The sequence below is a fragment of the Eleutherodactylus coqui genome, chromosome 11 (genome assembly GCF_035609145.1).
Source record: "Eleutherodactylus coqui strain aEleCoq1 chromosome 11, aEleCoq1.hap1, whole genome shotgun sequence".
Classification (NCBI taxonomy): Eukaryota; Metazoa; Chordata; class Amphibia; order Anura; family Eleutherodactylidae; genus Eleutherodactylus; species Eleutherodactylus coqui.
The window spans coordinates 72,662,104-72,686,082 of NC_089847.1; the positions used below are offsets into that span (position 1 = coordinate 72,662,104).

The following is a 23,979-nucleotide window of genomic DNA, read 5'->3' on the forward strand; positions in this document are numbered from 1 at the left end:
GGCGTGGCAGCACAGCGGTGGGCAAGCGTCAGCAGGCCGTGCTGAAACTACTCAGCTTAGGAGATAGGAGGCACACGGCCCACGAACTGCTGCAGGGTCTCACAGAGCAGACCGACCGTTGGCTTGCGCCGCTGAGCCTCCAACCGGGCATGGTCGTGTGTGACAACGGCCGTAAGCTGGTGGCGGCTCTGCAGCTCGGCAGCCTCACGCACGTGCCATGCCTGGCCCACGTCTTTAATTTGGTGGTTCAGCGCTTTCTGAAAAGCTACCCACGCTTGTTAGACATGCTCGGAAAGGTGCGCCGGCTCTGCGCACATTTCCGCAAGTCCCACACGGACGCTGCCACCCTGCGCACCCTGCAACATCGGTTTAATCTGCCAGTGCACCGACTGCTGTGCGACGTGCCCACACGGTGGAACTCTACGCTCCACATGTTGGCTAGGCTCTATGAGCAGCGTAGAGCTATAGTGGAATACCAACTCCAACATGGGCGGCGCAGTGGGAGTCAGCCTCCTCAATTCTTTTCAGAAGAGTGGGCCTGGTTGGCAGCCATCTGCCAGGTCCTTCGAAACTTTGAGCAGTCTACCCAGGTGGTGAGCGGCGATGCTGCAATCATTAGCGTCACCATTCCTCTGCTATGCATCTTGAGAAGTTCCCTACAAACCATAAAGGCAGCCGCTTTGCGCTCGGAAACAGAGCCGGGGGAAGACAGTATGTCGCTGGATAGTCAGAGCACCCTCCTGTCTATATCTCAGCGCGTTCAGGAGGAGGAGGAGGAGCATGAGGAGGATGGGGAAGAGACAGCTTGGCCCACTGCTGACGGTACCCATGCTGCTTGCCTGTCATCATTTCAGCGTGTATGGCCTGAGGAGGAGGAGGAGGAGGAGGAGGATCCTGAAAGTGATCTTCCTAGTGCGGACAGCCATGTGTTGCGTACAGGTACCCTGGCACACATGGCTGACTTCATGTTAGGATGCCTTTCTCGTGACCCTCGCGTTACACGCATTCTGGCCACTACGGATTACTGGGTGTACACACTCCTCGACCCACGCTATAAGGAGAACCTTCCCACTCTCATTCCCGAAGAGGAAAGGGGTTCGAGAGTGTTGCTATACCACAGGACCCTGGCGGACAAGCTGATGGTAAAATTCCCATCCGACAGCGCTAGTGGCAGAAGGCGCAGTTCCGAGGGCCAGGTAGCAGGGGAGGTGCGTAGATCGAGCAGCATGTACAGCCCAGGCAGTGCAACAGTCTTTAAGGGCCTGGACAGCTTTATGGCTCCCCAGCAAGACTGTGTCACCGCTCCCCAGTCAAGGCTGAGTCGGCGGGAGCACTGTAAAAGGATGGTGAGGGAGTACGTAGCCGATCGCACGACCGTCCTCCGTGACGCCTCTGCCACCTACAACTACTGGGTGTCGAAGCTGGACACGTGGCCTGAACTAGCGCTGTATGCCCTGGAGGTGCTTGCTTGTCCTGCGGCTAGCGTCTTGTCGGAAAGGGTGTTTAGTGCGGCTGGGGGAATCATCACAGATAAGCGTACCCGCCTGTCAACCGACAGTGCCGACAGGCTAACACTCATCAAGATGAACAAAGCCTGGATTTCCCCAGACTTCTCTTCTCCACCAGCGGACAGCAGCGATACGTAAGCAATACGTAGGCTGCACCCGCGGATGGAAGCTACGTTCTCTCTCACCATCCAAAACGGGGACATTTCTGCTTCATCAATCTGTGTCTAATATTCCTCCTCCTCCTCCTCCTGAAACCTCACGTAATCACGCTGAACGGGCAATTTTTCTTAGGGCCACGAGGCTCACTCATCTAATTTTTCTAAACAATTTTTATATGTTTCAATGCTCTTAAAAGCGTTGAAACTTTAACTTGAACCAATTTTTAGTTAAACTGGGCTGCCTCCAGGCCTAGTTACCACTTAAGCCACATTAACCAAAGCGATTAATGGGTTTCACCTGCCATCTTGGTTGGGCATGGCCAATTTTTACTGAGGTACATTAGTACTGTTGGTACACCAATGTTTTGGGGCCCTCACCTACAGTGTAATCATAGCAATTTCTATGTTCTTCGCCTGCACTCATGGTACAGAAGTGTGTGTGGGGTTGGCCTACACTTTAGCTACATAAATGTAACTTGGGCCTTTGCTATACTGCAGCTACTGAAATGGAACTAAGACTGCGCTCCCACTATACTGCTGCTTTGGAATTGTTCCTGGGGCCTGTGTAGGCTGCTACAATGACTTAAATGGAACTAAGACTATGCTCCTCCTATACTGCTGCTTCGGAATTGTTCCTGGGGCCTGTGTAGGCTGCTACAATGACTTAAATGGAACTAAGACTATGCTCCTCCTATACTGCTGCTTCGGAATTGTTCCTGGGGCCTGTGTAGGCTGCTACTATTACTGAAATGGAACGAAGACTGCGCTCCCACTATACTGCTGCTTCGGAATTGTTACTGGGGCCTGTGTAGGCTGCTACTATTACTGAAATGGAACTAAGACTGTGCTCCCCCTATAATGCTGCTAGTGATATGTTAGTGGGGCCTGTTGCTAATGCTACGGCTGAAATGTTACTAATTCTGGGCTCTGCCTATACCGCTGCTAATGGTATGTCTCTGGGGTGTGGAAACAGAGGCTTCCCAAAGACATGATGGCGGCGAGGCCATTTCTCACCAACGCTGTTACTGTTAAGGTGCATATAACCACGGACACGTGGAGAGGACACGTAGTGCCTCCAAAACATCCCCCGCCACGGCCCACTTAATCCTGGCCACATTCCGAAAACCAACAAAATAAAACCGCGCTACTAGGTCCGCAGTCACCACCACATTACCACCAACGCGGTTACTGTTAAGGTACATATTACCAGTCTGACTGGGGCATGCAAAGTTGGCCGGAGCCCACCTGCATTAAGCACGACATTACTACCTCAGCTGTGTTGGGCAATGCAATGGGATATTTTTGTGTATCGCCGGTGGGTTCCAGGGAGCCACCCATGCTGTAGGTGCACACGGAGTTTAACCTACATGTGTCCACTTGTAAAGAACCCCAGTCTGACTGGGGCATGCAGTGTGGGCCGAAGCCCACCTGCATTAAGCACGACATTACTACCTCAGCTGTGTTGGGCAATGCAATGGGATATTTCTATGTACCGCCGGTGGCTTCCTGGCACCCACCCATGCTGTGGGTACACAGGGAATTATAAATGCATCTGTTTCCACTTGTAAAGAACCCCAGTCAGACTGGGGCATGCAGTGTGGGCCGAAGCCCACCTGCATTAAGCACAACATTACTACCTCAGCTGTGTTGGGCAATGCAATGGGATATTTCTATGTACCGCCGGTGGCTTCCTGGCACCCACCCATGCTGTGGGTCCACAGGGAATTATAAATGCATCTGTTTCCACTTGTAAAGAACCCCAGTCTGACTGGGGCATGCAGTGTGAGCCGAAGCCCACCTGCATTAAGCACGACATTACTACCTCAGCTGTGTTGGGCAATGCAATGGGATATTTTTGTGTATCGCCGGTGGGTTCCAGGGAGCCACCCATGCTGTAGGTGCACACGGAGTTTAACCTACATGTGTCCACTTGTAAAGAACCCCAGTCTGACTGGGGCATGCAGTGTGGGCCGAAGCCCACCTGCATTAAGCACGACATTACTACCTCAGCTGTGTTGGGCAATGCAATGGGATATTTTTATGTACTGCCGGTGGGTTCCAGAGAGCCACCCATGCTGTCGGTCGACAGGGACTTCACAATAGGGAGTTGTACCTGCCTGTGTCTATGAATTAAAAAGCCCGGTCTGACTGGGGCATGCAGAGACACCTTGACAGAATGAATAGTGTGTGGCACATAGGTTCCCCATTGCTATGCCCACGTGTGCAGCTCCTGATGGCGGTGGCACAGGATTCTATTTCTCATTGCTTCTGTACAGCATTGTGGGCTATCGCCCCACCCCTTTTAAAGAGGGTCGCTGCCTAGCCGTGCCAACCTCTGCAGTGTGTGCCTGCGGTTCCTCCTCATGGCAGACGCACTTCTAAATAGACATGAGGGTGGTGTGGCATTAGGGCAGCTGAAGGCTGCGCAGGGACACTTTGGTGTGCACTGTGGGGGGTGGGGGGGCGGTTGGGCAGCATGTAAGCCAGGAGAAGTGGCAGTGGAGTGTCATGCAGGCAGTGATTGTGCTTTGTTGGAGGTAGTGTGGTGCTTAGCTAAGGTATGCCATGCTAATGAGGGCTTTTCAGAAGTAAAAGTTTTTGGGAGGGGGGGGCCCCACTCTTGCCGCTATTGTGGCTTAATAGTGGGACCTGGGAAATTGAGATGCAGCCCAACATGTAGCCCCTCGCCTGCCCTATCCGTTGCTGTGTCGTTCCCATCACTTTCTTGAATTGCCCAGATTTTCACACAAGGAAACCTTAGCGAGCATCGGCGAAATACAAAAATGCTCGGGTCGCCCATTGACTTCAATGGGGTTCGTTACTCGAAACGAACCCTCGAGCATCGCGAAAAGTTCGTCCCGAGTAACGAGCACCCGAGCATTTTGGTGCTCGCTCATCTCTAGTTGTAATATCATTTATGTCTTAATTTTTACCACTATGTAATAATTCAACAGCACAAACTGGCAAAATACTTATTGTTTTGTTGTACTGCATCTGATAACATTAAGGATTATACTATAAAAGTTATTGTCTAACTATACCAGCCACCTTTCACTCTGCACCCCTCTATGGATCAAAGATTCATTTGGCAAGCACTACTCCCTCCTGACAGACTTTCAAATGAGAGAGTGAAATAGACAAGAGAAATCCCACACACTTGCGATTGCGTTTTTTGTTAACGCAATTGTCAATGGGACTTTCTATTGTAAAAAAAACGCAACACAACGCACGCAACTGCGTTTTTGGTGCATTGCATTGCGTTGCGTTTTTAACATTAGAAAGTCCCATTGACAATCGCGTTAACAAAAAACGCAATCGCAAGTGTGTGGGAGCCCTTAAAGGGATTTTCCAGTCAAACTGAAATTATGAAAGTTGCTCAAGAGGCTGGAAAAACAGAAAACAAATCATACTTGCCCCATCAAATCCTCTGCCGCTCCTGTTCCACCAGTGCCCGATCCCCTACTGTAGCAAGAACATCACCAATACCTGAGATATGTGGCTGCTGCAGCCAATCACATGCTAACTTCAGCTGGTGATTAGCTGCAGCAGTCACATCTTCCTGTTTTGGGATGCCATCACTGCTGCAGCAAGAATGCAGAGCAACAGGGATGTGGATGAGTTGGTTCAGCCCAATCATTTAGCATTGCTATTGCTAAGTTAAACCAGCACTACAATTGCCTTAGCATACAATTATGTTATGTGATTTGCACATTGCATAATAACGTTGCATGCAGTACTTCCCCTGCGTTAAAAGTAACGTCACTGTTGATGGCGGTGTTACTTTTAACATGGTTCACCATTAAATATCTATGCCAGATAAGCACAGGTATTAGTCTTTGTCAAAAAACGAGAAATCATTATTGAAGCCAGTGGTTGTATTCTACTTACCTATTTTCAGCAATCCATATTTTTTGTTTTAAACATGTTTTTAAATGATTGCTGGGATTGCCTGGATGTGTCCACATAAATTTCTATAAGAAGAAAAAAGAAAATGGCTTAGATAGGGAAGAGAATACTGCTTTTGAATGGAATTAATCATTGTGTAATGCGTATACTATGTTCCAACTTCAGGCTGCATTCCCACGAACGTATATCGGCTCGGTTTTCACGCCGAACCGATATACGTCGTCCTCATGTGCAGGGGGGGGGATGGAAGAGCCAGGAGCAGGAACTGAGCTCGTGCCCCCTCTCTGCCTCCTCTCCACCCCATCTCCGCCTCTCTGCATGATTTGCAATGAAAGGAGGCGGGGCGGGGCTAAGTGCCGAGAATTAGCCCCGCCCCTGTCCCGCCTCTCCCCATTGCAAATAGTGCAGAGGGGTGGAGAGGAGGAAGAGAGGGGGCGGGAGCTCAGTTCCTGCTCCTGGCTCTTCCATCCTCCCCCCTCTGCAGATGAGGACGACGTATATCGGCTCTGCGTGAAAACCGAGCCGATATACGTTCATGTGAATGCACCCTCCGGGCCATAATGTATGCATACCGGGTATATAGCTACAGTTAATTGGGACTTCCATCCTCAATTATGACTTTATAAAGTTGCTGTGATTATCTTTGTTATCTCAGTACAATTATGTAGTATTATTTGAATACAGAATGGGTAGGACTGTTCATGGTAATGCATAGGTAATTCTCAGGAAGGTATCATTAATATACCAAGTAGCAGAACTAACCCTGCATATTCATGAGCTGCAGCCTAGCCATACCTACTGATTGGCAGCTCTCTCTATGCACAGTAATAGGCAGACAGCAGTCAGTCACTGTCTGGAGGACAGGGTGGGTGTAGCTAGCCTGCAGCTCATGAAGATCCAGGACTACCTTAAGTAGTCTTCTATGCATTTGCTGCTACTAATAAAATGCAAGTTTCTCCCAAACTACTGCACCGAAACATAAAGCAGACTTATCACTGCAATCATGGCGACTGTCACTTACTAATGCTGCTCAGAGAGGCCTAAAAAAAGATAGTGAGAGACTCCCTTAAAAAATACAAATGAATCAGTTTTTTATGGACACTGGAAAAATTATTCCTGTTTTTCCTCTCCATGTCCCGGAATTTATGGACAGTAGGCAAAACAAAAATGTTCTTCTATTGAATACCAGTCAATACCTAACTACTGACTTTATCAACCACAAAACCACTTAAAAGAAACCACCAGAAACCTGTCCTGAATACTGTGTGTGATTTTATCCTAAGGTTTTATTCAAACTAATATTTAGCTCTCACACAGACCTGCAATATGGCAAAGTGTCTGTCCAAGGTTAGAAAAACATGGCTACTTTCTTCCAAATGCAGTGCAACCCTTGTTCATAGGTCTTAGGGCTTATTCAGACGACCGTATGTCGGCCGTGTATTCATGCCGGCCGATATACGGCGTCCCTCTCTGTAAGGGGAGGAGGCTGGAAGAGCCAGAAGCAGTGCTCTCAGCTCCCGGCCCTTCTCCACCCCCTCTCCGCCCCTCTGCACTATTTGGGGGAGGGGAGGTGGGGTGGAGCTAATTCCCGCCACTTAGCCCCGCCCTCATCCCGCCTCCTCTCATTGCAAATAGTGCAGAGGGGAGGAGAGGGGGCGGGAGCTCAGAGCACTGCTCCCGGCTCTTCCAGCCTCCTCCCCATGCAGAGAGAGACACCGTATATCGGCCGGCGTGAATACCCGGCTGATATACGGTCGTCTGAATAAGCCCTGAGTGTGGTATTGCCGCTCAGCTTCATTGAAATGAATGAGAGCTGAGCTGCAATACCAGACACAACCCAAAAACAAGGGTGGCACTGTGATTGAACGAAGGCAGCCATGTGGTTTTTTTTTTGTTTGTTTTTTTGTATCTCTTTAAGCACCAACATGGGATTTTGTGTAGCTATTGGAAAACTAACTATTTTTGGCATGTAATATCATTTCACATGAGGAGCCATAATACAGTCATGTTAGAGCTTAAGCGCTCCTGTCCACGGACGATAGTGCACGCTTTCCATAGCGTTGTTATGAAAAGCGCTGCCCCCTGTCCACGAGCGGATAATCATAGTGAATATCTGCTCACGGGATTCAAATCGCGGCATGCTGCAATTTGCCGCGATTCTCCGCAGTGAGCCTATCTGTCAGATAGGCTCACTGCAGAGAACTGTCAGTTCTCTCCCCTGCTCCCCGGCGTCGGAATATCGCTAGCGATAGGGGGCCTAAGTTATTTAAGTTTTAAACAATGAACGAAAAGTAACCTAAGCTCATGATGTATCATTTACTATGGATTCTACTTGAAGGTTGAAGTAGCTACATCCCTTCTAGAGATGAGCGAACGTGTTCGGCTCCGCCCCTTTTCGCCCGAACATCGAACTTTGCGAGCAATTCCGTGCTCGGGCGAAAAAAGTTTGGGGGTCGCCGTGGCAGCGCGGGGGGGTGCGGCGGGGAGTGGGGGGGAGAGGGAGAGAGAGAGGGCTCCCCCCTGTTCCCCGCTGCTGCCGCCCGCGCCGCCGCGCCTCTCCCCGCCCCCCGGCGTCCCCCGAATCTTTACGCGCGGACACTGAAGTCCTCGGTAAAGCCGGTGTCCGGGTGCGTAAGTGTTCGTTAAGAACACATTCGCTCATCTCTAATCCCTTCCCTTCGCCTCGGAATACATGCTGTCAGCGCTTCCCGGCACAGGCCTCTCGGCAGCCTCTAGTGAGCACCGAGCCACTGGTCAGGTGATGCAAAAGTTGAATTATGTGACAAGCAGTGCCTGTACTGCGGTGTGCTTACAGTGCCATGTATTCTGAGGCAAGAGGGAGTGATGTAGCTACTAAAATCTGCTGTGCATGTGCAGCCTATTCCTGGTCAAAATCCATACCAACGGTGCAGATTTTGGCACAGATTTTTATGTGGAGATGCTGCAAAAATTATAGCAGAATTTTCCACTGTAGAAAGTCTGCAGCATTTCTGCCACGTGTCAACTTACCCTAAATCAGGTTTATTTTTCATTGCAGATCGCACTGAGGCTCTGGACATCTGTTGGATGATCCGAGGTACAGATGGAATTTGTTCTCATCAAATGAACGGCCCTCAGTTATCAATGAATGAATGTTGCTGTCGACAAGGTCAGGGTTGGGGTCCTAGGTGTCTCTCCTGTCCCCCATGGCATGGTAAGTATACAGAAGAGTAAAATGAAAATTCAATTCACAATAGAGGTTTTAGAAGTTTTTTTAACCCCTTGAGTGGCGGGTTTCCTACCACCCTGTCGTGCCCACCAGGGCAGGTTTTTAAAAATGGTCTAATCATTGAATTTCAACTAATTTTGCAGTTGCGTCTCAAGAGCCATAACTTTTTCATTTTTCCATTGACACAGCTATATAAGGGCTTGTTTTTTGCGGGACAAGTTGTGATTTTTGTTAAACAGGGGGGAGGAAAAAAAGAAATGGGGAAAAAAGAAAAAAAGGGGCCATGTCATTAAGGGGTTAAATAATGTATTAACTTCCTTCTCTGGGTCATTATGACGCATGGATACCCCATGTGGATTGTATTTTTGATTTTTTACAAAGTAAAGGGAGACAAGTGTTTTTTATAATTTTTTTTATAATTTTTTACATTTTTTTTTTTTTTTACATTTTTTTTTGTTCCTTTAGGGGACTTCCACAGGCACCCCCTGATCACATTCCGGGGGTCCGATGGTGACAGCCCTTTACATGCTGCAGCGACAGCCCTTTACATGCTGCAGTCACATAGACTGCCGCATGTAAAGGGTTAACACAGCAGAGATCGGAGGTTTTCTCTGATCTCTGCTGTAAGAGCTGGTGCCTAGCTGTCCTCTCGCAGCCAAGCACCAAGCTCTCCCTGCCACAGAGACCATCGGCTTGCTTCTAACAAGCCGATGGTCTCTATGGCAACCTGTAAACAAAGCAGGAGATTGCCGGCAGATCGGCAATATCTTCTGCTGGTTTTTCAAAGCCCTTGCACTGCTCTGTGTGGGACTGTGCAGGCAGAGCACACTGTCACAGCTTGTGGCATTGTGCTCTGCAGCTCCCATAGTGATACATAGCCCGGAAATCTTCCGGGCTATGTCGCTATGAGCAGTGGAGCTCGTCCCGGAAAATTTCCGGGCGTGCCACTCAAGGGGTTAAACTCTGTTAGTACAGTATTTGTAGACAAGCTGTCAAATAATCCAAACTCCACTAATAGTTAAATAAAGAGATGAGCAATTAAAGGGGTATTCCCTTCCCGACTTTTCATAGTCGAGAGGAGAAACTGCTGCCATATGTAGTTTCCATAACTCTCCTTGAAATGAAGAAGGGGCTACAGAAACAGCGTAGAACAGCGTGCTACCCTATTTCCATAACTGTAAGAGTTACGGTAAGAGGATAGCACACTGTGCTACCTGAACCACGGAAATAGCGTAGTACAATGTGCTACACTGTTTCCATAGCTACCATTCACTTCAATTAAAGCTACGGAAACAATGATTGGCTGCGCACTTGGTTGTTTCTGACTAGTTGTGGGATTCCCCATCTCAGATATGAAAAGCAAAGATGGGAATACCCCTTTTAATCAAACTGGTGCTTTTAAGGCCAAAAAAGGAACCTTTTAAAAAGTATTCTAACATATATATTATAGCAAAATAAAGGAATATTTGTTTCAAAAAGTGAAGGATATTACAGAGAAGTGCTGAGCAGTGTAGATGTGAATCCAGTAGCTGTGAGACAGTAAGGCCAGCTGCACACGGCCGTGACGGGCTCCGCCGCGGAATATTCCGCCCCCGAATCTTTAAGGACAAGCGGGGAGATACTCGTCTAAGGCACATTACTCGAACGACTAGTGCCTTAGCGAGTATACTCGCTCATCCTTAGTCCTAAATCACATTATGGCATAGTGCCTGATGTAAAGACCTATAAAATTGAAAATCACTCAAGAAAACTTTGCTTGCTTGGACAATCAAGAAATATTGGAAGATTTCAGCTCTACAACCAGCAGAATAATGAATAGAGCTCTGGACTATTATTACGACCTCCTGACCTCTAGTTTGTTTTTGGACCATGTTATCTCTTTCTGCTGCTTGAACCTCCTTCCCACGAACGGATTTCCGCCGCGTAATTCGCTGCGAAAATCCGCTGCGTTGACCGCAGCTATTAGGTTCTATTGAACCTAATAGCTCAGGGCACACGGTGCGGAATTCCGCACCGTGAAATCTCCCGTCCTGACCCGCGGCATGCTCTATTTGCCGCGGGTGTACGCGCAGACGGCTTCCATTGCAGTCAATGGAAGCCGTCCATTCACGCTATCTCCCACTGTAGCACAGCGGAAGATAGCGTGAAAACGCTTCCCCGCCTACCGCCGCATCATATGACGCGGCCGGCGCATCACATGACACGGTGGGCGTGTCATGTGACGCGACCGGCGTGTCATATGACGTGGCGGCGGTGGGTGGGGAAGCGTCATGCGGGACACAGAACGCCGGATCCGCTGGTAAGTATGGGGTCTCTGGGGGGCGCAGTGACGGGCTTCGCCGCGGAATATTCCACGGCGGAGCCCGTCACGGCCGTGTGCAGCTGGCCTTATCCTGACGCTTGGCCTACTCTATTGTTACACAAGAATTCTGCCTGTCCTGACCTCGGCTCTGTTCCACAACCATATCACTGCCTTTTACTCTGGTAGCATGACACAGTTACCCTGGCCATTTTATGTCAGCTGCTAGAATACTGAGACTACTTCTGAGGTGACAGCTTGAGGACACTTGCAGAGAAGACCATATCTTGATTGAGTGAATTAAAGGGTAAATACCAGGAAATCCCAGATGCTCAGAAGTAGCCCTAAGTCAAATTGTAGCACAGCGAGTCAACACCTGCTGCCTGACAGTTTGCTCAGGCCATGGAAGTCATGTTCTGGTTCCTCTAAAACATCTCTGGACATTTGGATACCCTGGATGACTGCAAAGTCGAGAGGTGATTACTCTCTACTAATCCTCCTTGACCTGTCTGCTGCATTTGACACTGTTGACCATAATCTCCTTCTCACTATGCTCCATTCTATTGGTCTAAAGGATACTGCTCTCTCCTGGTTCTCCTCCTACCTCTCTGACCGCTCTTTCAGTGTTTCCTTTGCTGGTTCTATCTCTGCTCCACTTCCTCTCGCTGTCGGGGTACCCCAGGGCTCGGTCCTTGGTCCCCTTCTTTTCTCTATCTATACTGCCCCAATTGGACAAACAATCCACAGATTCGGCCTCCAATACCATCTCTATGCTGACGACACCCAACTATACACCTCCTCTCGTGAGATCTCTGGACCATTCCTCCAAAATATCACCGACTGTCTGTCTGCTGTCTCTAACACTATGTCCTCCCTTTTTCTCAAACTAAACCTCTCTAAAACTGACCTCCTTGTCTTTCCACCTTCTAACCGACCTCCCCTCAACATCTCCATTCCAGTGCTGGCACCATCATAACCCCCCGACGGCATGCCCGATGCCTTGGGGTCACACTGGACTCTGACCTCTCCTTTACCCCCCATATCCAATCTCTGGCCCAAACATGCCACATGCACCTCAGAAATATTGCTAAAATACGTCCATTCCTAACCACTGACACGCTAAAGACGCTCGTGGTTGCGCTCATCCACTCCCGGCTCGACTATTGCAACTCGCTACTCATTGGCCTCCACCGCACTAGACTCGCTCCGCTCCAATCCATACTAAATGCAGCAGCTAGACTCATTTTTCTATCCAGTCGTTATTCAGACGCCTCTGCATTATGCCAGTCGCTGCATTGGCTGCCCATCCACTGCAGAACTAAATTTAAACTCCTCTACCTCACTCACAAAGCTCTGCATGGCGCTGCGCCACCATACATCGCCTCCCTCCTGTCAGTACACCACCCAGCCCGCTCACTCCGATCGGCTAACACACTCAGACTAAACACCCCTGTAATACGAACCTCTCATGCTCGCCTACAGGACTTCACCAGAGCAGCACCCATCCTCTGGAACGCTCTACCCCAAGGCATCCGGACAATTCCCGATGCACGAAATTTCAGACGTGCCTTAAAAACGCACCTCTTCAGGGAAGCATACCAAATCTCCTGACATAGTCCCTCGCCCCTCCCTATGGTGCTCCACCCTGTTTGCCTTCTGATAAATGATCTGTACATAAAATTTCCTATTGCCTGTGTTCCCCACCCCCTGCACCTCCTGTACCACCCTCAACCCATTTGTGTCTAACCCAATGTACCTTATATTGTAATTGTTGTATTGTTTTGCATTTATCCATGCCTGAAAGCGCTGCGGAATAAGTTGGCGCTATACAAATAAAGATTATTATTATTATTATATCTTGTCCCTACTGTGCAAACTACATAGCTACATTCTCTAGATAGTTCCTTCTTCACTTCTGACCATCCAACAAGCACATTATGGCATATGTCTTATCTTTTTCTTTTGATGCTACTGACCATTCTCTGAACCACAATATATTGATCCAGTTTTAATTGTTACTGTGGCCCCTGTACATCTGTGGGACATATCATCTGAAAAAACTTTTGTCCAATCAGCCAGACACCATCAGATTCTGTCTAAGGGCCACCATTCCAGACTGATTGGTAACCCTAGAGTAAATAAAATACCTAATCTCTCACTAATATTGGTGGCCCTCCATATCTAGTGATGTACGTGAATATGTGGCAAACTGTCATACCTGCGCTAAAGAAAAATCTAACCAACAACCTGATAGATTCTTCTTGCCATTGCCAGTTCCCATAGAAGCATATTGCTATGGACTTTGTCACAGACCTCCCTTGCTCCTCCAATTATATTGTTATCTTGTTTGTCATGGATGGGTTCTAAAAAGAGGCTCCTTTGTACCTTTGCCTGGTCTTCCCTCAGCTGTTAGGCAGGGTAACCTATTTGTAGAGCCTACCTTCCATCTTTATGGATTCCCCTAGCACATTGTCTCCAACCATGGTCTGCAATTAACCTCTCGCTTTTGGAAGGCTAGATTTATAAAAGCTAGATTTCACCTCTGCATACCTCCCCCAATCAAATGGGCAAGTAGAACGTTTAAACCAGGTGCTTGAAATTCATCTGTGGCATTTATGCTGTCCTGGCAAGATGACTGGGTACGGATTCTACTTTGAGCAGAGCTCTGTTACAATAATTTTGACAGTGAATCTGCAGGGTTCTCAACATTCTTTCATGCCCGTGGACATCTTGTCTTCAAAAGCTGGTTGTGGCCAATAGCGTCTCAAACCTCCTGCTGTTGTTTGCAGCCAGCTATGTCTCCCCCTATGTTGTCTCAGGCACATACTGCATCTGTCTGTTTTCTGGTCCCCATACGGTGCACACGTGTGGCCAGCCTGTCCTTTAAAGGAACAGTGCACACCAAGCTTTTCTATTACAATCTGGACAAGCCTCTGGCTATTTTCATCAACCTCCCCCACTAGCAGGTGCCTGAACAGTTATTCCAGTTTGGTATGCAAAGGTGTGCACTTGTTCTGACTGACTTATCATTTTACCCATGTTTTTTCTACTCAGCCTTCATTTCCTGAACTTGGCTTGTTTTTGGACCATATTATCTTCGACTGCTGCCTGCCCTGACTTTTGACCTGCTATATCATTATGCAAGAATTGCACCTGTCTTTACCATGGCTCTGTTCAATAGCTTGATATAGTTATCCTGACCAGTTTGCATCAACTGCTACAATACTATGACTATAGCTAAGTAGCAGCAACCTGTACTTTGTATCTGTCACTCTGGACCCTTTTCTTCGAACTCTGCAGCCAATGATATCCTGATGTTTACATGCATCACTTCCGCAGATGCAATAACAGGAATGGACTTCTACCTACAACAGCCAGTGCTGTATCCCCGCTCACAGCTCACAGGTCCTGCAACTTACTAGCACCAACCTCCCTCTCATTCAGAGTGCCAGAGAAAGCCTGATGAGAAAGGTAGGCTGGACCTTCCGGCACACTGAATTGCACATAAGCAATACAGCGCAGTATTTCCGCTTCTGTCCTCCATCATACACTGCTCACAGGATGTTGGAGACTATGGCCAGGGCAGCAAGTAGCAGATTAGAACAAAATGACATAGAAGGAAAATGAAGAAGGTAGCTAGACAAGGAACCAATTAGAAAATTACTTATTGTGGTGATGTACATTACATTTTATCATGTTAGTTTGTGCCAGGAATACCCCTTTAAAGATCAGTTCAAGATATATTAATTCTATATATTAATGGTTTTCAAATTCTTTAATGCTTTCTTAAGTATGTTCAAATGTATTTTATTTTAAACTGTAGCCCCTTGAAGATGCAGTGCTTTTTTAACATTTTACAAAACACATTCTATGAGTCTTTATTTATTTTTATTTTTTTTTTGTCCAATATAGCTATATAAGAGTTTATTTTGCAGGATGTGTTTAATTTTTTCTTAAAGGGGTTGTCCCGAGGCAGCAAGTGGGTCTATACACTTCTGCATGGCCATAATAATGCACTTTGTAATGTACATTGTGCATTAATTATGAGCCATACAGAAGTTATAAAAAGTTTTATACTTACCTGCTCCGTTGCTGGCGTCCTCGTCTCCATGGTGCCGACTAATTTTCGCCCTCCGATGGCCAAATTAGCCGCGCTTGCGCAGTCCGGGTCTTCTTCTTTTATGAATGGGATCGCTCGTGCAGGATGCCGGCTCCGTGTAGCTCCGCCCCGTCACGTGCCGATTCCAGCCAATCAGGAGGCTGGAATCGGCAATGGACCGCACAGAAGCCCTGCGGTCCATGAAGACAGAGGATCCCGGCGGCCATCTTCAGCAGGTGAGTATGAAGACGCCGGACCGCCGGGATTCAGGTAAGCGCTGTGCGGGTGGTTTTTTTAACCCCTGCATCGGGGTTGTCTCGCGCCGAACGGGGGGGGGGTTTAAAAAAAAAAAAAACCCGTTTCGGCGCGGGACAACCCCTTTAATGGTATAATTTTAGGGTAAACATAATCTTTAGATTTTTTTGTGTTTGTTTCAATGAACTTTATTCAATCATTTTCATATATAATACAGCAGACACCTGCTGCTAATACCAAGGGCATAGTAAGTATATGTGTCCCATATGATACTATCATGGAATGGTGTGGAAACACTAGCCTAATCCATTTGTTATTTAGTGTCTGCACCAAAGTTACAGACGTTGTGTAGCTTTTCTAGATTTGGCATGCATTTGACAAAACATTGAACATTAAAAAAAATGAAGTGTGAAACCTAGAACAGGTTTTATAAGTTTGCTGCATGTTCACAGTCTCTACTTTGTGAATGTACATGTTTTAACAAATACAGTCACCAAGATCTCACGTCTGATAGACTTCTTACTACAGCTATGTACTATTAGACTGAATGCAATCCCAGACCTAAAAATGTTATATCAGTTTTAATGTGCAGTATAGAAAACATTTTACATTTCTGATCTGTTAGACTTCAAGCTGCATTAAATCATGAATGATCGTGACATGCAAAAATCATATTATGCGTTTTATTTTATTTTCTTTCAGCTCTAGCCTGCTCAGTCTCTCACAGTGGGGCAAATTCATTCTGGGAATTCAGTGCACATAATGTAAAAAGAAAGTCACGCAGAGGTAATGCAGTTTGTTATCAATACATTCTATATACTGTACTGTATTTAGCATTTTAGAAGCAAAGACAATACAAACATATATGGCACCCGAACCACTATGGCAATGATTTCAGTCATTTATACCTTTAGCCATGACCACAATCAGGGCAGCACTGAACAGAATGGATTTTGCAGTAATTTTGAGTCAAAATCCATAATGAATCCACAGTAGGATCCGCACAGATAACACAAAAGTACGCTGCTATGTTTGGAGGAAAAAGAACACTGCACACCATCATCAAAACCCCAACCACGCAGCGTTGTGGAGGGAGCATCCTGGTTTGGAGCTACTTTTCTGACTCAGCGCCTGCACTCATGTATAGACTGAACAACACACAACAGTTTGGAGGACATAGATACAGCTGAAAGTGGCAGGGCACAGAGGTTTCTTTTAAGAGTTTCCATGCAGCCAAAAAAAAGTGCCAGGATGATGCCCAGGCACAATGGCAACCCTGCTAATATATTTTCCTGTTTTTTAGTCAAACCAATTTCAACCAGAGATTATCAAGTTTTCAAATCTAGAAAAAAAAAAGTATACAAGACATTGCTTACTTTGGGCGTGTTGATCAGGCTACTTTCATATGACATTTTCAGCTCCAGCATCGGTTTCATCTAGGGTCTTCATCCTGTATACAGAACGGCAGACAGAAACCAAGATGGAGCCATAGGTTTTAATATGTGACATAGCAACCTCTTTTATCTCTGCCAGCATTTTTGCTGGATAGGAAGGCATTAAGCTTGTTCACAGCTGTATACATCACCCTTCAGTTAATTCCACAAGAAGAAATCAGGTGGCATCAGGTCTGGTGATCTTGGCAGCCACAGATTTTTCTAAAGTAATCAGTCATTGAAATAACTTTCAATTACCCTCATTTATGCACGGTACATTTTGCCATCTTGTTGAAAGTAACCTTCCAGTAATTCATCTCAAATGTTTTCACCAATTGGTGAAAACAGGACTTTGTTGATACACTTGTTTCACTGTATTTATTCCGAAATGCTCTTTGACATTGTTTAAATGAACCCATTTGCCAGTATTGAAGAACAATAATGCGCTGTTCATTTATGTACATGTTTGTGGCATACTGAGTCAAATGCCTGTTTGGCGATCACTGGTACAATCCACATCATTGAGAGGTGTGATGGTTGTAAAGACATAGGGGGAGGTTTATGAAACTGTCTAACAGAAAATCTGTCATTGCTGCCTATAGAAGCCAATCACAACTTAACTTTTATTTCTAATAGTGATGTTGAAAAATGCAAGCTGCTCTGTGATTGGTTGTTATGGGCAACAAAAATATTTTTTCTTTTAGAGATGTTACATAAATTGGTTTCAATAACCACATCTAGGTCAGTTTTCATAAGGAATCATCCAAAAATTAAAAAGGTATTGAGAAATGCTTGGGTTTAGCTAATCCCATAAACTTCCACCCTTCCATATTTTCCCCACAGTGTTATTGTCATTCATACTAGTACTTTTATAACACACAATTTCCATCTCTCCTTTTAGATGGTGAGAGTTCAGAGGAGATGTCTGAGGAGTGTCATTGCATCAATGGCCGTTGTGTGAAAGGTTCACATGGGGTCTCATGTGAATGCCAGAGTGGTTTCCAGTTGGACATCACTAGAACACGCTGCAGTGGTGAGCCAAAACTCTTACTAAATAAATGCATTTGTTGTTAGTCATATTTCCACTTTATTAGGCTTCTTAGCCTTACTTAACATTTTAAAGCATTATTGCATGTTAGTGTAACACTGAAAGTAATCATGGCCTAATAAGCATATGCCTGTGGCAGACCTCTGGGGTCCCTGCTGCCAGGGTAACTCAGTGGCTAACAGTGATGGCACCTCCTCACTCTGTGAAATACACAAGATGCCATGGCATCTAATGGGTTAAACAGCTTGGGTCTCATGAACACAGCTCCTGTGCAAACATGATGACTTACATATGGCGTCTTAACTCAAGGTGTTCACTTGTCAGGCTGGCTGTCCACGGGCTAGTTGTCATTGTGAAATCCATAGCGATAAATTGCCCTTGGACCTCGCATGACACGCTTTCCATAGGCTAACTACGGAAAGCGCAGCCCAACATCCATGAGCAGAGAATCATAGCGATTCTCCGCTCGCAGGATTGAAATCACGACATGCTGCGATTTTCCGCGATTATCCGATCTATTACATAGGCTCATCACGGAGACCTGTCAGTGCTCCCCCTCTTCCCCTGCAGCAGAATATTGCTAGCGATATTCCGTCACCGCCATGGACAGACAGTCTTAGTCATCTTGTGCCAATGGTTTTAAGAGGTATTCTGGTTTCTGTAAAGGTTATTTTTTGTGTAATGTAAAGTTATGCAACACAAACAAGCAGTGCCCTTGTGTGACCATCGCATGACCACAAAATATTTTTATCCACTGCAAGTAAACAATTATTAAATGACAGCAAGCAGAAGTATTGAAAACTTTGATGAGCTGATACAGGAAGTATATCGGAATTACATAGTAACATAAAGTAGTTAATAAAGTTTAAAATGGACAACCTATCATGCCAATGTGTTGATCCAGAAAAAGGCTAATAAAACCCTTGAGCCATTGCCAATTAACTCATATTAGGGTAAGCATTTCTTCATGAGTTCAAATCTGACAGTAAGAATAAATCACTGGATAAGCATTCCTTATAGTACCAAAAACTTGTAATTTTATTTCTTTAAGAAAAGATATCCAGGCTGCTCTTGAATTTGTACAATTTCACACATCCTGTGGCAGTTCCATTGTCTCATTGCTTTTAGGGCTCATTCATATGAGCATAAATACGCTCCGTATTCTTTACATAATATGCAATGAATAGAACCCATTGATTTCAATGGGTTCATTCACAGCTGTGTATTTTTATCGCGTATTTCATTTGTGTGAAAAAAATCACAGCATGTCATATCCTGGTGCACATTACGCAGGGGAATAGTCCATTGAAATCAATGGACTTGCGTAAATTTGCAGTAAATACACAGGAAACCTATAATGGGCTGCTATTATAGAAGCTATAATACACGGGTTTTGTGAGTTAACGTAACTGTTTTGGTATAGAATTTATATACAAAGGTTTTACTAGACATAATTCTTCTATCTGGAGGTCTTCCTGGCTCCCACCATCACATCTAACTCTCCTTTACTAAGCTCACATTAGCTTTCAGTCGGTGGCTGCACTGGATCCCGGGGACAGCCTCCAGATTTTTCCAACTATGGGGTTATTGCAACAGTAATCCAAGATATTTTATAGCTAACATTGACATACTGGTCTTCTACAGTTTTCATGTTTACTTTGAAGTCTGTTTTTGTTCTTTGTGCTCTGCAGAATATACTATGGGGTATACACACTTCTTCCCACTAAACCCTGTTGAGTGTTGGTCAAACTTGGGTTGGATTTCCTCAAATCCAAAATAAGTTTTGCATAACCTTTCTTCCATTTCATACAAGATTCTCACTGGCTTTGCCTTTTTACCTAACTAAAATGTCTCACTGGCATTAGCCAATACTGTATATAGTTTTCCCCCTTCCCACTTTCATTCAGTAGTCTTCTCCTAGGGTCCTTTGGAGACACTATAAACAACTCCTCCTCCCTTTTTAAGTGCCATGGCTAACATTAAATGTACTTCTTTCTATGTCAGAGGGATGAATACTCTTCAAAAAAGAAATCAAATATTCATTATCTTGAAGACAATCAAATATGATAAGAAACACACTTTAGTCACAACCATATACCTAAGCTTTCAACTTTCAACTATAACAAATGGTTTCATGGGTCAGAAACGCTCTTTTCTCCTTAGGGAGAGCAACTATATACTATAAACTAACTTAGTTTATAGTATATAGTTGCTCTCCCTAAGGAGAAAAGAGTGTTTCTGACCCCTGTCCCAGGCCTCTCACTAGCAAAAGCCAGACTCCTACTGTACACTGATGAAGGGCAATAACCCGGAAACAGCTGTATGTACATGGAGTCTGGCTTTGCTTTTGATTCCCAGTCATTGTAACAAGACTTGTATAAAAAGTCCCACTTTGACTCGAAGGAATGCTGCCTTTCAATAGGTGGCACTGTGGAGGATTTATTCCATCTCCCTTAAATGGTTTCATAGCACGCACATTTCTGCTGATAGAGGGACATCTATTGCTAATAGGAAAAATATCCCTTTTCTCCATTCATTGTTTATATCAGACCCAGGAGGATGTTATTTGTTTTTAAAAGGTTCCATCTCAAACACTAAAATCTCATTCGCAAACTTTTATGCCCCAAATCAGAAGCAGGTGACCTGGCTAGCCAGTACACCTAAAAGAATTATGGATTTTGTGGAAGGCTTAATAGTACTTGGAGGGGATTTTCATTTAGTTCTAGACCTATCTTTTGACACCACCTCAAAAACTTCCTCTGTTTCTCAAAAACATCTACAAAAACGAAGGTACACCTTCTCTGATTTGAGGACTAGAGACTCTTGGAGGACCCATAATTCTGACGTTAGAGATTACACTTGCTTCTCCCAGATTCACTCCTAACTCCATTGAATTAATTATTCATTTCTAATAAACACACTCAAGCTTTTGTTTGATGTCAACATAAACTCAATCACCATTTCAGACCATGCTCCAATCTCATTAAAGATCTCTATCAGTAATCTTCCTGTTAGAGAATAGACATGGCACCTAAATAATATGCTTCTTGAGAATAACAGACATGCTTTCTCTCTCTGTCAGACAAACTGAAAGACTTTTTTGATTTTACTGACTCTGGAGGCCTAATCCCCAATTCTATAGGAAACTCACAAAGAATATATGAGGGGGAAGTTGATTTCATTGGGTACAAGAGTTAAAAAACAGTGAGAATTAGAATTAAATTCCTTTATTGCCCAAATTTGTAGTCGCAAAAAAATACATAAAATATCCATGAAGAATGAAACACTGGCTCATCTAAAGAAACTTAGAAATAAACTGAAAGTTTCTACCATTGAAGATAGCCTAACACTTCAGCCATTTACAATTTCTGAAGTAGCCAAATCCTTGCTTCCATCCCTAATGGGAAATACATTAACACCAAAAGAAAAGAAAGACCATGAACACTGCTGTAACTATCGCCCTATATATCTATTGAACTCTGATCTCAAGTTATGGGCGAAACTTATTTCCCCTCGCATATCCTCCATTTTCTCTAAGTTAATACATCTTGAATAGAGATGAGCGAACGTACTCGGTAAGGGCGATTTCGCAATCGAGCACCACGATTTTCGAGTACTTCACTACTCGGGTGAAAAGTACTCGGGTGCGCTGAGGGGCGGGGGGTTGCAGAGGAGAGTGGGGGGTAGCAGCGGGAAACAGGGGGGAGCCCTCTCTCTGTCCCTCTCCCCCCCACTCCCCGCTGCAACCCCCCACTCACCCACAGCGCACCCGAGTACTTTTCACCCGAGTAGTGAAGTACTCAAAAATCGCGGTGCTCGATTGCGAAATCGCCCTTACCGAGTACGTTCGCTCATCTCTAATCTTGAACAAGTTGGGTTCATCCCAAATAGAGAGGAAAAATTCAACACAACTCGTATAATGCTCATTATTTATTACGCCAAAGTCAATAAAATACCCATTGTCCTTCTTGGCACAGATGTCAAAAAGGCCTTTACTAGAGTGAGCTGGAACTATATAAAAGATGTTTTAGTGGAATCTGTGTTTCCAGCACAGTATATCTCAAGCATATTACCACTTTACTCACAAGCATCAGCTAGAATTCAAATAAACAGTACACTCTCTCAACCTTTTGTAATTAAAAACGGCACCAGACAAGGTTTTCCACGTTTCCCTACTCTGTTCATTTTGGTGATGGAGACAGTCCTTCATAAACTTAGACAAATAGGCAATGTTATGCACACAACTGCAGCATTTGCAGACGGCCTTCTAATATTAAAAACAAATACCTAAAAAGCCTTCCCCACTTTCTAGAAATCTTTAAGACCTTTGGTAAACTTTCAAACTTTAAGGCTGCCTGCAGACGTCTGGGTCGGATTCTGTCGCGAGAATTCTCGCAACGGCATGTTGACCCGTGCCCCTGCAAAGTCCTGCGGCTAACCCGCTCCCGGCGTCTCCTGTCTCTGTTATGCGCCGGCTGCCGGCCAGCTGGCGCATGCGCAGTGCGGAACAGGTCTGTCACTACTGACATTTCTGTGCGGGTCTCGCAGAAATAGAACATGCGATTTGTTTTCCGTGCATGTTTTCACGCAGACAAATTGCGGCTGTGTGCATAGAATTGTGTTTTGTAATGCAATCCTATGCAGGCGGGCACGGGCAGAAATTCTGCGGGAAATCCCGCCACGGAATTTCCGTCCGTGTGCAGGGGGCCTAAAGTGAATCACAACAAATCTGAAGCCCTAAATATATCAGTTCCTGTTAGAGCAATACACCCAATAAAACAACTCTCTCCTTTTGCATGGCACTCTTCTGATATTAAATATCTAGGCATCACACTAGGCTCTGACCTTTCTCTGTTATACAAGCTTAACTTGTCCTACTTAAAAAAAAAAACCACAGGACAGGCTATGTTATACACCCAACAAACAGTCCCAATTCCCACCCCTAATCTCTTCTTTAACAAGCTGCGCCAACTTTTCTGTACATATGGAACAATTGTAAATTGCATTTGGCTCACTCTTACCTTACCTTAGTCACAGCTGAGGACCCAGAGGACAAGGAAGAAGTGTTTTTTAACCACTTCTACTTTCTCCTTTTCGGGTATATAGCGCCTATTGAGCACTATGTATTAAAAAATGAAAGTGGAAGTGTCTTTCACTATGTGACCCGGCGATCACATGTCCGCTGGGGGCCCCATATTAGGGCAGAGCTGTAGCGTCCTATCAGGCCTTGATCAGTTCTGTTAGTGACTATTGTCAGTACAGGGGCATATTTTCCCCTGCAACTTGGGTTCCTAAGGATGCCCCAGCAACAGTGGAAAAGTGTGAAGTAAAAAAAGAAAAAGACCATATGAATGTTCCCCAAAAATCTTATATGATGTCATGGGGGACAGAGATGGTTAAAAAAATTGTTACAAAAAAAAGCAAAATTTACAGAATAAAATTAAAATATATATACAAAAAAGAAAATGAACACCGTCACCACCAACCAAAACCGTCACCATATATGCTGTGTTATCCAAAACTATACAAATTATATATCCAAACATTGTAACTTTCAACCCGCCTGACAGGTCCCTGACTGTATTAAACTCATATTTGATGATTTTACAGCACTGGTGAGCACGAGTGTCATCTAATAATGACACCAACATCATACACCAAAGTTAAACCAAAGAGGTTTAAAGTGTGGTGCAAGAAGAAGCATGTCGGCTGATTTATATTAAATATGCTCGTTTTCATGAGAGCTTCTATTAATTTAAATACTATCTTTTCTAGTGCGGCATGCGGTACATAGTATTTCAGAAAATACTAAACTTTAAGTCCTTAACCTAAGACTATTAAATAAGTCCTTGAAATCATTTTTAAAGACCTTTCACCTACCTTTAAAGTTGTCAATGCTGTCAATGTGCGCCCTGATGACTGGCTCCTCACCCTCTGAGCCCAGTGATCTGTCAACCCTATCCATGATATATCCAGCTCAAGTGCCAGGCAGACGACATACTGTTGTATAACTTTTCACTATACAGGAAGTAAACTTTATTTACTGAAACCATAATACTTCTTTT

At 45.1% G+C, this 23,979-nt stretch overlaps 1 protein-coding gene across 2 annotated transcripts in view; it reads left to right on the top strand.

Moving 5' to 3' along the window:
- LTBP3 (latent transforming growth factor beta binding protein 3) overlaps positions 1-23,979 on the top strand; it is a 161,881-nt gene that overhangs the window by 125,681 nt on the left and 12,221 nt on the right. For both annotated transcript variants that reach the window (XM_066582582.1, XM_066582581.1), the window contains 3 exons: positions 8,610-8,765; positions 16,136-16,219; positions 17,768-17,899. In XM_066582582.1, the coding sequence (XP_066438679.1) occupies positions 8,610-8,765; positions 16,136-16,219; positions 17,768-17,899 (372 nt within the window). The remainder of the gene's footprint in view (positions 1-8,609; positions 8,766-16,135; positions 16,220-17,767; positions 17,900-23,979) is intronic.